Source organism: Gasterosteus aculeatus, chromosome 8, assembly GCF_964276395.1.
Source record: "Gasterosteus aculeatus chromosome 8, fGasAcu3.hap1.1, whole genome shotgun sequence".
NCBI lineage: Eukaryota > Metazoa > Chordata > Actinopteri > Perciformes > Gasterosteidae > Gasterosteus > Gasterosteus aculeatus.
This window is the reverse complement of record NC_135695.1, coordinates 18,139,432-18,155,538: the sequence shown is the minus strand read 5'-3', so window position 1 is coordinate 18,155,538 and position 16,107 is coordinate 18,139,432. Positions and strand designations below refer to the sequence as shown.

Genomic DNA, 16,107 nt, shown 5'->3' with positions numbered 1-16,107 from the left:
TGACTTGATGACCTTTCATACCTGAACAGAACTTTTTGGAAACGCACTTTGTTTCCTGTAAACTTGGTGGCAAATCAGGGGCCGGTACATCGAATAAAAGAGAAAAACAAAGCATAAATGTTTCAAATAGAAGTAGAGCACAGTGGGGGGGGGGGGCCAACACAGGAATAATTCCTCTGAAAAAGGATGATTTATTATCGTATGTCCTTTCCCTGAAGCTTTGCGACTTCAAGTTGTTTACAGAAGTTACATGGAACACTGTGAATCTACTGTAACGAACAATAGTGGTTCCCCGTGAAAACAGATTACCTCAGCTACTCCGTAGCTCTTCCTGCAGAACTGTTACTGACCTGATGGATCGGACGTGAAACAGATTGAGAGGTCTGTGTTTGGGGAAAGCTTCATCCTGGCCCTCTGAAGAAACACATTAAATCCTGCCAGGTCAGGGTAATTGTTCCTACTGATATCTTTGTTTTATGTGGATGGTGTGTGTGGAGCTGGCGGCTGAACCTTTCTACATAAACAGTGTGTCAGCAGAAGTCAACTGACGACATCTTTATTTTCCCACCTGACAGTACGGATATTTGTCATGACACTTGGTGTATACATGAAGAGACCACAAACAAATTGAAATTTTCAGGTTTTATTATGATTACAAATCAGACCTATTTTAAGAATACAGAAATATAAATGAGTCATTCAAAGGCAATAACCATTGGTTAAATAAATAGTATATAAATACTGAAATGATTCACAGTTCTGCTCAAAGAGGCATCACATTAAAGGTCATTTAGCTGACGCTTTTATCCAAAGCGACTACATTTTTAACCCGTGGCTTTTTACATTTTTGCCCAGGGAGCAATTAAGGGTTTGATGTCTTGCTCAGGGACACTTCAACATGGGACATGGGGGCAGCCAGGACTCAGACCTCCAACCTTGCGGTTCCCAGCGCACCCTCTCTACCTGCGCCACAACGATCCTCTTGGCATCTATAGCGTTTAATATCTACAATAACTTCAATGGAGCCGCCTTTCCAGCATATTCATAAAGCTTTAGAACAATGTGTTCAATGTAAAACTCCCCCTGGGAGGAAAATACTGCAGATGAGTGGACAAAATGACCGCGCACCTCATGAAATTCAACACAAACAAATACCACAATCAAATGCAATAGTCTGAAAGACCCCCTTTACTCATCATAGACGTTTTCCATTAATACCAATGACATGTTGTTGAAATTACTCTGACTGGTGACTGACAGTTATGGTTTGAGATGAATTCAGATGTCCTCCGTTGTCTCTCAAACATGTGACTGTGTTCTATATGAGGCTGGTGATGCTGTTTCTGTAGACCTGTGGAGATTCTCCTATGTCAGAGTTGCTGTGAGAAAAGACGAAAGAAAAAGATGAGCATTGTCCTTCAACAAAAAAACAAAACAAGTGTAAGCATAATTTAGGCTTAGTGAAAGCTTTATCTAACCTGCTGAGCTCAAACTTGTTTGCTTTCTGCTTCAGTCGTTTCATGATCCACAGGGCCAGAGAAAGTCCAGACAACATAGCGCCCCCTGCTGCCACGCCAGACGCCACGGCAGTCACCGCAGATGGGGGAGCTGCAGAAACATCATCAAATGTCAATTATTTGATCTTTTTTATCTATCTTTAAACATGAATTTCATTCAGGTGTTGTAACAAAATATCTTCTAGCGTTTGTTCCTTCTCTGTTTTACCTTGGCAGGTGGGTTTCTGTCCGGTGGTCCACTCGCCATGACGATCACAGGTCAGCAGCTCATGTCCGTCCAGTGAGTAATATTGATTGCATGAGAAGGTGCACTGTGAGTTGAACACCGGCTCGCTGTTGGAGCAGTTGATGTGACCGTTCTCAGGCGCCTCGAGCGACGGGCATCTCACGGCTTTGGGGGCAGGAAAATGGATTTAGTGATCACTAAAGGGTTTAGTGATCACACATCGATGGAGGACATCTCATTTTAGTGGCGCAAATACTACGTTAATTACAAATAACGTAGGCATTGCTAACATTAGAGTGGGTGCATATGGGTACCTTTGCAGTTTGGTGGTGCCGAGGTCCATCGGCCTGGATTTGCACACTCCATGCCAAATGCACCGTGCAGCTCGTGGCCTTCATCACAGCTGAAGGTGCAGACCGTGCCAAGTGGATGGGAGGTCCCAGTAGAAGCAATGGAGGACAGGGAAGGGCTGCAAGTTATTTGACCACTTGTTGGGATCTTAGGAGCAGGACATCCGATTGCTGTAGATAAAACAACAAAGATGATGAGATGTGTGACAGGCACAAAACAAGAGCCTTTTCTAATTTTGAGGAGGGTGGTTGGATTCATAATCAGAATTGACTGAGAAGCATATTAGCATTGATATAATGGATACTATAGAATCACGCAAGCTCAATAGTGTCAACATTTCAGTGTACCGAGGCAAAGGGGCTGTGACGCATTCCAAATTCCTGAGGCTTCACATTGCAGCTTGTTGGACGTGGAACCGGCGAGCACGTAGCCTTCATCGCAGGCGAACGCACAAGTGGACCGGTAGCCGGAGGGACCCAGAGGATCTGAGCACTTTATGGATCCTCCTGCTGGGCTTGACAGCACTGGACACTGGACCACTGTGGAAACCAAGGACCATCAAGGAATGAGGAAGGATTGTGATGTTAGCAATCACGCGATGGAGGACATCTCATTTTAGTGACGCAACCCTAACCCATGCATAAAATAACGTAGGTATTGCTAACAATGCCGGTAGAGTGGGTCCATATGGGTACCTTTGCAGTTTGGTGGTGCCGAGGTCCACCGGCCTGGATTTGCACACTCCATGCTGAGTGCACCGTGCAGCTCGTGGCCTTCATCACAGCTGAAGGTGCAGACCGTGCCAAGTGGATGGGAGGTCCCAGTAGAAGAAAGGGAGGACAGGGAAGGGCTGCAAGTTATTTTACCACTTGTTGGGATCTGAGGAGCAGGACATCCGATTTCTGTAGATAAAACAATAAAGATGATGAGATGTGTGATAGGCACAAAACAAGAGCCTTTTCTCATTTTATGGAGGGTGGTTGGATTCAACTGTAGGCCCGCCCTCACCTTCACAGCGAGGCTTCCTCTCACTCCACACGGCGGCCGACGTGCATGTCATCTTGCTCGGTCCCACCAGCAGGTAGCCGGCGGCACAGCTGAAGCTGCAGGTGTTTCCGTATTGGTGTTTTCCTGCATCGTCCCCACAGCTGACAAATCCATTGTCCGGCTGCAGGAGAGACGGGCACTGGACAGCTGCAGAAATAATGGGGGGGCGGAACCGATCAGTAATATTGCTATTTTTCTTATTTTTAACACCATCATAATTGACTAGCATTGATATAATGGATACTATAGAATCACGCAAGCTCAATAGTGTCAACATTTCAGTGTACCGAGGCAAAGGGGCTGTGACGCATTCCAAATTCCTGAGGCTTCACATTGCAGCGTGTTGGACGTGGAACCGGCGAGCACGTAGCCTTCATCGCAGGCGAACGCACAGGTGGACCGGTAGCCGGAGGGACCCAGAGGATCTGAGCACTTCATGGATCCTCCTGCTGGGCTTGACAGCACCGGACACCGAACCACTGTGGAAGACGAGGACCATCAGAAACACATTACAGCAGTTTGCATCATTGTAATGATGCAACACGATCCTCGTGGATTCGAGGGCTCGACATCACTAGTGGTCAATGTCGCCTTGCTAATTTTTTTTCGCAGATGTGCAATACTCCTGAACTCACATTCACATGTAGGAGGCGGCTCGGACCACCGCGTAGAGGCAGTGCATGTCAGGGGCCGTGACATACTGAGCTGGTATCCTTCCTCGCATGAGTAGTGGCACATGGAGTCATAGGAGAAGTTTCCATACTTGTGGATGCAATTTACACTCGCTTTGTCTGGAGCGGTCACCTCCTCTGCGTCGCACTGGACAACTGTCAGCGAAGAAGACAAGAAACAATAAGATGTCAGGTCCAGGCTGTGTGAACATTTGACGTTTGAACACTTAAGAATTGTATTTTCTTACCCTGATCACACTTTTCTCCGTAGAAGCCCTCAAAGCAGGCGCACTCATAGCTGTTGATGGTTTCCACACAGTCTCCATGGCCGCATAAGTCCTTCTTGCAAGCGGCTGGGGAAAGAAGTAGTATATTCGTACAACTCATTCAACATTTTTCCTATTTCTCAGAGCTCTCATTTAAAATAAGAAAAAAAACGTTGATAGGTATTTATTTGGATTTTCCCATAAATTAACAAAATGAAGACTTTGGCTATAAGGAGCAGTTCTTGAATCCCTAACTTTTGCTCACCTGTGTAGCAAAGAGCCGTCTTCGACTTTGCACACCTCTCGTCATTCCATTTGCCTGCCTGCGAATCCCTCTTGATGTACATCTCCACACAGTCCTCGCTCGCCATGGACCTCTTTCGACTTTTGAGGTTGTTCGGCTCTCCTATTGCCCAGTTTGCTGCTTCTGGGGTGAGAGCCCTGTTGGTTCCCACCCAAGTCCAGACTTTGTTGATCCTGCGTATTCCGATCCAGTAGTAGGAGGATGCCTTGGGCAGCCAGCTGTTGAGATGACTGATCTCGGCCTGGTTCTGGATGGCCACCATGTCCGTGTAGTGCTCCCGGCACCAGGTTCGGGCTTCTTCCCAATTCATGGTGTTGTTAGAGTAGTAGTAGGACCAGCATTCTACGTTTGTCCACGTGCAGAAGACTGAGGACGGATGAAGGGTGAAAAATTAGACTGTTGATAAAGACAATACAATAAAAGAAAAAATTCTAGGACTAAAGATTCTGTTCACATTTTTAACATACTTGAGCAAAGAAAAGTCAAGCTGATCCACGAGGTCTTAGGCCCGCGGGTCTGAAGTAACCCAAAGCAGAACTGTAAGAATAAGTTAAAAAAAGATTAACATAGTTTGAAATCATAAATCTGTCAAATAGCAATGAAGGGATCTTCAGTAAGAGAACTAAACTGGTTTGTCCACTTACCATATTAAGTGGCGGGTGTGATGACCAAAAGAAGATTCTTAGTAAGTCTTTAGTGTCGCCGTGTCTGAGATTGAGATGATTCTGACTTTTGTGTCCAGAGGGTCTTGCTTTTATACTCTTCATAGGTCTGGTCCACCTTTCCTGGAAGCCCTTATGAAAAGGGGGGCTAGCCAGTGGAAATTCCCACCTCCCACCTCCCACCAATTCTTCCCCATCCCACCAAGTTCCGTGAAAACTTCCCCTCTCTTTTTCACTTTGACGCAAAATTCCTTTGTGTTAATACTTTCACCAGTTTGGCTTTGGAAAGTATTTGAGTATTGAATGAATGGTCAGAGTTGTGCCACACTTGAGTGTCTCCATTTCATGGTATTTCATGCAATTACAATTCTAATTTTGATACTTGAATACATTTAGATGATAATATTATTGTGGAGAGTCCGCCCACGTACCAAAGTGGGGAGGTGGGCGGGTGAAGCTGTGAAATCCTGTGAGATGATAAGATGAGTGAGTGTGGGAGAACTTTGCCACAAAAACAAGTTTATCTGATGTTGTAATAAATATAAAGCAAAAACATGGCGACAACCTGCTGATTTGTTTGATTTTCTTTTGTGCCTTGGTTTTGATTTGGTCTGGTTTTGGATTACATCGAGTTTTCTAAATCAAGGCTACTTTTCAACACTGTAGTGGTAATTTTTGTAAGTAAGTAAGAGTGGCAAAACAAATGCCCCGCTGTTGCCGTTTGTTTTTTCCATTTTAACACACCAGAGTAAAGCAAAAATATAAAGTGCGAGCTTCATGCCTCTGCTTCATTTCAAATGTGCCATCGAGAAGATCCACACAGTGGGACTGGCCTTTCCGCAGTTCAAAGGATGTAAGAGGATGTGGTCATTAAAAAAAGAAGGAAAGGGAAAAATAAAAAACAATGCAGTGGCGGCAAACACTTTACCGCTATTTTTTTCATTACCCAGAGACAGGAAGCGTGCGGCGCTGGAGCAGAGGCGTCTGCCGGCTGCCTGTGTTTCCAGAAGTGACAGTTCAGATCCTTCCTCCCCGACCTGGCACGCTGAATAGTTGTGTTTTTGACACCTCTTGACCTCCACCCTTTTCCCTGAAAAATAATATAAACTCCTTAATGAGCTTGTACTAAACAAGACCCATGGGAAGAGCCTTCGTTTCAGCTTTGATTAGAACATGCGTGAGAGATGTGATCATGGTGAGGCGACTAAAGGGTCTACTAGTGTTTTCGACTACTGTAATAATAAAACCTACCACTGCTGAATTTGCAAGTCTCGAAAGATTAATAAAACATCTGTGTATCGCCGCTGTCGTATTAGTCGTGTCAATGCAGGAGAGGTTCAAGTGCCTGTGGCAGAAACATCCATCCTGGCTGAAGGGATCTTGGACCAAAAACGACATCCCTATCAGCTTTTGACTCTGATCTTTGACCTTTCTGATGGACACGAGCGGAAAATCTTGTCTTGCGATAGGAAATAAGAAGAAATTCTACCTGCCAAAGACAATGATGGTGCGATTTCACACGGCCATCATTGAGTCCATCCTCTGCTTTATATTCTATTGTTTGTTTATTCTCTTTTGTATGCACCAGTCTCCAATGTCCAACATACTTGTCAAATAAATGTTTCTGATTGTGATTGTCATTCTTACATTACGTTACATTTAGCTGACGCTTTTATCCAAAGCGACTTAATAAGTGCATTTCAACCATAAGGACACAAACCCAGAAGAACAAGAAACAAGAAAGGGCAATTTCATCAAGATAAGCCGATTTACAACTTGCCATGAGCCATTATAAGTACAATAAGAACAGCCATTATAAGTGTTGTTTTTTTAGTTAGGGTAGAGTCTGAAGAGGTGTGTCTTTCGTTTAATGCAAAGAGTCTCTGCTGTCCTGATGCCATCAGAGAGCTCGTTCCACCATTTAGGAGCCAGGACAGCAAAGAGACCTCAGGAATCAGGAATCAGGAATCAGGAAACATTTATTGCCAAAATATGTCATACATACAATGAACTTGACTTGGCGGTTGGTGCGTGACAGTAGACAGTGTAACAATAGACAACAAGACAGCAGTGCACAAGTAATAAAATAAAATGAAATGCTAATGCTTTGGGTTAGTAGAATAAGGCTATGGGTTAGTGTAAAATAAGAGAATAAAATTAAAGTTAAAAATTTAAAATATTTAAAAAGTTAAAAAATATTAAAAAATAAAGTGCACTAGCGAACAAGTGACAAAGTGACGAGTGAAAAATGACCTCGTGAAAGAGTGAATGAAACATAAGGGGACATTTTGTTGATTTATTCCCTTCGCTTCGAACTGGGCTGCTGAATGTTGCGTTTCATTGATCTCAACAACCACCACATGATATCTGCCTTTCGACATTTTCACAGATCCGTCTTTTGCCACAAAGTGTCGCCCGCGTGCACCGTCCTCAGGTGGCAAATCGATCTGTCCCTTTAAGACCGGAAATAGACGTCCCAAATAAAGCCGCGCGCGCGCGCGCGCCGTGTTGTCTGCAGACCTGAGATCAGTCCGACGGACCCTCCGGTGCTGTCGGGCCCAAAGTCACCGTCACGATGGCAGACGCTCTGGCGAACATCCCCGTGGTGGAGATCGACCCAGAAGGAACCTTTAAGTACATTCTGCTGAGAGTGAAAGTGAAAGGTGGCGATGCGCACAAAGACATAGTCCGCGGCACAAAAAGCGCAGAGTATCACAGTAAGTTTAGAACCGCAGAGGAGCTTCAAAGTGCGTCTGTTTCGGCTGGAGAAGTCACGGAAAGATGCCCTGAGAGGCAGATTAAAATAGGCCGCGACTTGAAACCACGTTTCTTTTAATAGACATGAGTGTACAAATTAAATTAACACACCAGGCAGGTGCAATGTTTGCCAACCAGACCATTTGAAATACATGATGGGACATTAGTGACAGTACAAAGCTGTGCATTGTTGCTCGTTTGACTGTCGTATATCCTGTTGACCCGTTTGTTGTTATTGGTGGAATCGTTTGAATTGTTGACAGATCACATCTTTGAGAAGGTAAATCCAGCTATGGAGGCCTTGGGGATGGAGTGTAAATGCCTCGGAGGAGGGAAGATCGAGCACAACAGCCAAGAGAAAAAACTCAGGGTGTTTGGAGAATCGACTGTGAGTTTCTTTTGATTGGAAATGTACGGTGGCTCTGAAGTGCAAATCGCAACGGCAACTAGGAAAACAACAGCAAATAGGAAAAGACAACGACAATTAAGAAAGCACAACGGCAAATAGGAAAAGACAACAACATTAACTTACGGAAAGGGCAGGGCCTCATAGACGAAGACGGACCCTTCTGATCGTTGTGTTTTCCTATTTGCCGTTGTGATTTGCACTTCGGAGCCACCGTAGAAATTAAAAGCTAAATCGAAATACTCTTAAAACACCAAAATAAATACCAAGTAAGCTTTTTATGTAATAATGCAATTTCTTTCTGGTTTATTTTCAGGCGTTTGGTAAAGCAGACCATTCTGTGTCTGTGGAGAAGTTGAAGAGTGCCTTCAGCGACTATGAGATCACCTGGTCTGACGACAAAAAATGACCCCCGCGTCTCATTTGAAATACCTGCCTTCATTCATTAGTTCCAAAACAACCCTCGTGTAAAAGTTTTTTGACTGTACCTTTTTCACTTTTATTCAAATTCAATTTTCCTCCATTAATAGAATGATTCATCTCTTGTGTTTTGCTTGATGCCTGATTGACTCTACCCAAATAGAAGGCCGCGTGCCAAGCGTAAAGTCCATACAGGAAAGGGTGAGCCAGTTGGAATCGCTAGCATATCCTGTTTCTCTGAGGGAAAGTTTGGTGTTTAAAAAAAGGCAGAGATGGATAAGAGGGGCTGTTACCGGCTGTCATGGTTGAAAGCCTGTGTTTGCATTGATAAAACTCCGGCCGAGCTCCACAGGGCTTTACAGATGGATACAAGAATATAAGCTCTAACAATGGGAGACAATAACAAAAACATTGATTTAAAAAAAAAAAAGGCGTGTTCCTATTTTCTTAATTTCCAGCTCACATTGGGCAACCTAATTGCCTCCATTATATTCATTTGTAACGTGACAATCAATTTCACACACATTGTATAATTTTCCGGTTTGTATTCATTTATTAAGTGGTAGACCAACATTAGTGGGATGGTTTTGTGACACGGCTTAAATCTACAGCTTAAGTTTTGCGAGTCTGCATGCCAACATTTACGAATAAGCATTAAGTTTTACAGTCATTTGATTGCTATTGTTTCTAAACCAACGTAGCTGGTGAGAGAGTTGACCTGACGACGGCTTTAAAGAGAAGGTTGAAGGATTTTGAAATTCCTGAATCAAATTTCATGAAATCCAACTGTTGTTGAGAATTTTAAATGAAAACCACAAGTAAACTTCATGGTGTTGGCAGAGGAAACCAAATCATGGATTAACCAAAGTCGTTTTTTTGTTTTGGAGATATTTTAAATCTCGGCCTGCTTCGGAAGGAAAAGTCAGGGGATCACCAAAGGATAAGCCGCTGTGGATCATTAACGCCAAAATATTTCTCTTAATAGTTGTATTCCAGTCTGTGGTGAAACAAGTTTATAATATGCAAATTTACATACATACATATGTACACAGATAAAAATAAATGATTTGCATCATAAAATGTTTTACTCTTAAGAATCTGCAATCTTTCCCCAGGATGTGTGTGACAGCAAATAATGATACCTGGGCTGTTAAGGTGGTTCTGTTATGTCCTAGCCACAACTTTTACCTTTATTCCCACGACATCCAACCATCCCAGCGTCTACATCCTTTTACTGTGGGTTTTCCCCACATGACTGGGTCTTTAATGTACATGCTGTACTCCAGCATTGAGGTACATTCTTGCCATTACTTCTTTGCTTTTGACTCACCGGCTGTGAGCTATAAAAAAAACAACACTATGAGGAACAGTGGCGCGTAAGTCCCTGACTACATAATCTGCTTGTGTTGACACGCTGAGGAGAGCTCTCGTCACCGTGACCCTCGTCGGCAGACTTTTCACAGACTGACTGCATGCTGGAAAAAAAAGCATCCTTCCGTATTCCAACACAAATCCGGAGGTTTCCTATTAGCGGATGACCTTTCCATTATCTACAAACAGGGCGGTCAGCACTGGAGGGAGAAGTGTTATACCGGGTGAGACTCAATCCACTTCTTGGAAACTGTTGGGATTAAAGTAATTAAACGGTAATCATTCGGTTATAATAATGGTTCCAAAGGCTGATTAAAACCCAGTTGGAGGCTTTCTTCTTCATCCATACAGTCGTACAGAATGTAACCCACAAAATAACCTTTTCTCTTATTTGCAGTTTTCTTCCCAAGTGTTAGTAGACTACACAGCAAGAAGTAAAACAATTTATTTGAAAGAGATAAACATCAATGTGTGGTCTTTCTTGGTAAACAAAAGCTTAGTCCCTTCCTGCAGTGGCGGGCGCAGACACCTCTGTCGGGAAACCACGGTGCAGCAAAAGTGTGATGCCCCACTTCAATAGTGAAGATCATATCAGTAAAACAATAGCAGCCGGACTCTCATTTAATGGAGTCACTCGGGTCAGGGCCAGGAGAAATTCCAGAATCCTGAGGGATACATATCATCCTGGCTTTAATAGCTCTAAATATAATTTGAAAAACTGAAACGTCTCTGTCAATTTGCGCCAAACCTGCATGTGTTTAGTTAATAATTAGAAATGTTTGTATGGAACTTACTGCCCATTGACATTAAAATGTGTGTAACTAAGAAATTGTTATTTCCAATATTGATCTGATCAATGTTTCATCACTCTAACACTGTGTCACCAAGTCAAGACAGATAAGCATGAAGTAAACATTCTGGAAAAAAATGTATTCTAACTAAATCGGGGAGCAGATTCTTCTGACAAAGTATTGTAACTGCTATCACCATCTTTACCTTCACATAATCAGGTACGATCCAGAACGACTTGCGTGAGTCCAATGCTTGTTTGAGCTTTTCCAACATACTGTGGAGCTGCTCATGGTTTGCTTTTATGTTTCTCCCTTTGCAGTGGACACGTTGTTTTATACACTTTTCATTGATGAGCCGGGATGATTTCTCATTCTAATTAAGTATCAAGTATTAAGTATAAAGTATTTGTAATATTAATGTGAACCCAGGAACAGGGACGTGAAACCAGAAGTCGTTTTTAATCTGAATGTTACGTCCTGCCATTGTGTTTTATCCTCAAACCGCTGCTTTCAAATAACCAAGAGTGTTTGATACGAGCAGGATTTGTTTTGTTTGGATGTCTGATGCTCGCCAACCGTTCTCACAGCAGCAGAGCAGTAGGGTCACGATGGAACTGGCCAAACAAATGTCTTCAATCAACTTGTTCTTACTTTTTCTTGGACCTGACCAGGGCTCAATCCCATCTGTACATGGGTGCTTGTCATGAGCCTGTCTTTATCACTGTGGTCCTTTACTGGTAATGACTTAGGCTTCCTTCGTTAAAGATGTTGGAAGGTGTTATTGGCCAGTATTGGTTTGTAAGAGATCCGGTATATGCATCAACATTCATAAGCCGCATTTAATTAAATTCAACTTATAAAATATATTTTTTATGTACCGTTGTAGCTACTATTATCCCTGACTTAAACATCTTCTAATATTTTGGCCAGAAGTTTTGTTTTGTAGAATATTTCCCGTCATTCTTCGCAAGTTATTCTTTCACTTTCGTCTTGCTGTTTTGTCTACGTTTGTTATATCTTGTTTCTTCAGACTCCCACATCGCCATCGCCCACTCCTCAGACCTTGGCTTTGCTTTATCTCTCTTCCAGGAGGTATATGGGAACTTCCCTTATTACAAAAGTGCAAAGAGGACAAACTGCTGTTGCCTTTCAAAACTACATACAGATCCAAGCTCGACATTGAGCATTAATTGAGAAGCAAAATTTGTAGTGCAAAGCATTGCAACCACTAATATGGTTCACACATATCTGCGCTAATATTGCTTTCACAGATTGCATATTATTGTTGTTTGGAAAAGGTATGCAGTGTAAAACTCTTTAATGACAAATATTTTAACTTTCACAAGTTGCACTTATTATAACAATCATTTTGTTGTAATTTAATGGGTTTTTTTCTGATGGAGAAATCTGGTTTACTTGATTATTCATTAGCAGAAATGGAGGAATCACAAAATGCAACATGTAACGCTTTCATTCGGGACAGTGGGGTGTGAACATTGTTCTTCCTCTGTAGTTTATTAACAGAAAAGGTTTGAGAACCACTGGTCTAATCAGACATTTCATGACCCCCCACCTGCTGTGGGTCTAAAGAGACAGTGAAAATAAAGTTTTAAAAGTAACTCAAAATAGCAATAACACAAGCATGTTTAGGATATTTCTTCCATGGTAACCATGACATCGGGGGAGTGGCGCGGACACTACGGTCGCCGAAAAAAATAAAAAATAAAATAAATAAGACATAACAACAGGCCGATCCATTGACAGGTTTCATAAAAGAAGACTGTATATTTTACACATTTTCTGCTGTATATTGGGGGGGACAGATTGGTATTGTTATGTTCTAAAAAATAGAATAATGTTCTAAAATAGTTACGAGATTTCATCATTTGAATTATTACATGTTGTCAGGGATGCGGGGAAAGCAGGACTCAAACGCAGACTTTACGAAACACAAAAGGACTTTAATAGTCAAAAACTCCCAAAAGGGCAAAAAGGCAAAAATACAGGCAGAAACCAAGAAACATCCAGGACAATCGACAATGACGCAACAAGTGACACAAGAGACACACACGGCTTAAATACACTAGGGAGGTGCAGGTGATTGGACACAGGTGGAAACAATCAGACAATCACAGGGGATGACAGGACAAGGCAGGATGTGAAGTTACCCAGGGACACAAGAAGCAGAAACTACAAAATAAGACAGAAAATAAATCACACCGTGACACATGTTTGTTTAAACAAATAATCATTCAAATTATTGTATTTTATTAGTAATATTATTTTTTATAAAAGTATTATTTATTTGCAGTAAAAAAAGGTGCAAGATTTCCCTTTACTAATACACATCGGGAAATGCTGCATGTTGAAAATCCTCACCCTTTAGAGAAAACTAGACTACTGTGGAGGTATACACATGGATCAAAAATCACAAAGATCAAAAAAATTACCCCCCAAAAAATGAAATCCATAAGAATAAATAATATTAAACGATAAGGATTAACAATAACAATAAATAAGAATATAAAGTAACGGGGGTGTGGTGTAAATCAGTAAGTGGAAGGGAACCAAAAGTGTGGTCCAATCAGTCCAAAGTTGGTTGTACTCAAACCATAGAAACATTCAAACATATTTGGTTATATTAGTAATATTCCTATTATAAAAGCCATTCTGTATGCTGAGTTTTAGTGACCTATTTATTGATTTAACATGAATAACATAAAACCCATGGTTATAATTATAATTATTCATAAGTATGCAGTGTCATAAATGCATATCTGTACAGGGTGGGGATTTCAACATGCATTTCTTGATGTATATTTGTAAAGGGAAATTGTGTACTTATTTAACTTACTTTATTTTTTCTATTTTCCTTTTTTTTTTAGAACATAACAATGATTCATAAGTATGCAGTGTCATAAGTACATCTCTGACATTTATAACAAACCAAACCGGTTGAAAATGTATCATGGTTATTTATTCTGTACACATCCATTGTAGTATGTCCAGACTGGAAAGCCCTCTGAGGCAAATTTGTAATTTGCAATTTGGAGCTATACAAAATAAAATGAATTGAATTGAATTGAATTTAAAAAGTACATGTACTACAAACAACACAATGTTATGGGTGAGCGAGCTAACTGGGGCAAGATGGCCGCCATGTGTGGACCTTCTAGACTCCGCCGTAAGACATCTAGCCTTTTTATATATCTATGAGAGCGTGAACCTCCTTGCTCGCGAGGCTCATCTCTGCTCGCACTCGAAGGTTTTTTTTGCTTGCAGTTGTTGTTCTTTTTGACAGTAAGGGGACAGACCCAGTCCCCAAGGCGTCTTTGGATTCACAGAACTATAGAAGCCCATTTCCGCACTAAAAAGGGGATATAAAGTCAGAATAATGAGGTACCACTTTATTAAAACACCTCTTTGTAACCGTAGTGGACTGTAGATGACAACCAGCCACAACCGTAATTTACCGTCATTTTACCAATACGGGCCTCACCCCACATTGAGACCAATGCATCCAGCTTGCAGACCGGTCTGTATTGGGAAAATTAAGTCTGAATCTGTAAATATCTTGCCAACTTTACCGAACTATGAAGGAGCCTGCGCACATGTTATCTCAGAATTTCAACTTTATTTCATCATTTCGATTTTCCAAAATCTCATGGTATCTGTGGTATCTCATGATTTTGACTTTATATCCCTTTTTTTAATGCAGAAATCTGCGTCGACGTCATTGATTACGTCGACTAGTCGTTGCAGCTCTAATATAAATGTAATCGTTTTCTTTTTATATTAGAAGCAACATTGATTTTAATAATCAACGTTATACTATATAACAAACTATATTTTATTGATTTTAATAGACATTCATACTATAATTAATTAGTTTGGGGTTGGTCAATCTGGACGTGTGTGTCTCTCTAGTTGTGTGTCGGAGCTGCAGAGGAGCCATGTAGTGCTTCGCTGGAGACGGATCATGTCTTTACGGAGTCACTATTTTTTCATAAGAAAATAAAGGTTCTTGAAAATGAAAAGAAAAATCTCTTTCTCATACATGCTTGTGATGCCATCATCATCATATAAAAAATTTCAGCAATTTTAAAAAATGTATTTTGACGTTTGTCATTCCTTCATTTTCGGCAATTCTTTGAAATTAATTTCATTCAGCTTTTAGCTTTTAGCATTTCAACGCATTTTGAGCAGGAAATGCATTTTCTAGTTAGCTTCTGTCGACACCCTGAGAGCTCTCGTCACCTTGACCCTCATCGGTAGACTTGTCACAGACATACTGACTGCATGCTGTAGTGTAAAAAAAGCATCTTCCTTCCGTTTTCATCACAAATCCCGAGTAGGTTTCGTATGAGCGGATGACCTTTCCATTATCTACAAACAGGGAGGTCAGCGCTGGAGGGAGAAGTGTTATACCGGGTGAGACTCAATCCACTTCTTGAAAACTGTTGGGATTAAAGTAATTAAACGTTAATCAGTCGGTTATAATAATGGTTCCAAAGGCTGATTAAAACCCAGTTGGAGGCTTTCTTCTTCATCCATACAGTCGTACAGAATGTAACCCACAAAATAACCTTTTCTCTTATTTGCAGTTTTCTTCCCAAGTTTCTCCCAAGTGTTAGTAGACTACACAGCAAGAAGTAAAACAATTTATATGAAAGAGATAAACATCAATGTGTGGTCTTTCTTGGTAAACAAAAGCTTAGTCCCTGCGGGCGCAGACACCTCTGTCGGGAAACCACGGTGCAGCGAAAGTGTGATGCCTCACTTCAATAGTGAAGATCATATCAGTAAAACAATAGCTACCGGACTCTCATTTAATGGAGTCACTCGGGTCAGGGCCAGGAGAAATTCCAGAATCCTGAGGGATACATATCATCCCGGCTTTAATAGCTCTAAATATAATTTTCAGCCCAACCTGCATGGCTTTAGTGAGTATAGTTAGTATAGTTATAGTTAGACATTTATAGTGTAGTCTACTGCATATTGTCAGTACAACAGAAATAGTTTTTTCCAATATCGATTCATTCGTTTTATCACTCTAACACAGTTTGACATCAAGTCAAGATGAATAAACATGGAGTAAACATTCTGAAAATAATGCGTTGGATTAAAAACGTTACTACCAATTTGCAGATGTTTTACAGACCCTTAACCTTCCTATCAACTTAGCTTAAGTCGTTATTTACAAAACCTTTTATGGCATTTAAAAAATATATTACGATATTCCATTGGTGCCCTACATTAAGTATTAAATACAGGTTATTGAATTTAGATTCAAGTTTATTGAACAAGAGACAATTTAC

General features: G+C 41.2%; 2 protein-coding genes across 2 annotated transcripts; one reads left to right on the top strand and one right to left on the bottom strand.

Annotated features, from left to right (window-relative positions):
- Positions 1 to 627: 627 nt before the first annotated feature.
- Positions 628 to 5,180, bottom strand: sele (selectin E). Its single transcript, XM_040184951.2, has 13 exons — positions 5,027 to 5,180; positions 4,850 to 4,919; positions 4,344 to 4,748; positions 4,061 to 4,165; positions 3,777 to 3,968; positions 3,429 to 3,620; positions 3,103 to 3,288; positions 2,790 to 2,996; positions 2,442 to 2,633; positions 2,058 to 2,264; positions 1,726 to 1,908; positions 1,479 to 1,608; positions 628 to 1,379 (listed from the first exon to the last, which is right to left on the bottom strand). Exons 1-13 carry the CDS (start codon positions 5,147 to 5,149, stop codon positions 1,319 to 1,321), a joined length of 2,253 nt encoding a protein of 750 aa, XP_040040885.2. The 5' UTR covers positions 5,150 to 5,180; the 3' UTR covers positions 628 to 1,318.
- Positions 5,181 to 7,507: 2,327 nt separating this feature from the next.
- Positions 7,508 to 8,755, top strand: LOC120824218 (si:dkey-51e6.1). Its single transcript, XM_040184883.2, has 3 exons — positions 7,508 to 7,761; positions 8,065 to 8,189; positions 8,524 to 8,755. Exons 1-3 carry the CDS (start codon positions 7,620 to 7,622, stop codon positions 8,614 to 8,616), a joined length of 360 nt encoding a protein of 119 aa, XP_040040817.1. The 5' UTR covers positions 7,508 to 7,619; the 3' UTR covers positions 8,617 to 8,755.
- The last annotated feature ends 7,352 nt before the right edge of the window (positions 8,756 to 16,107 follow it).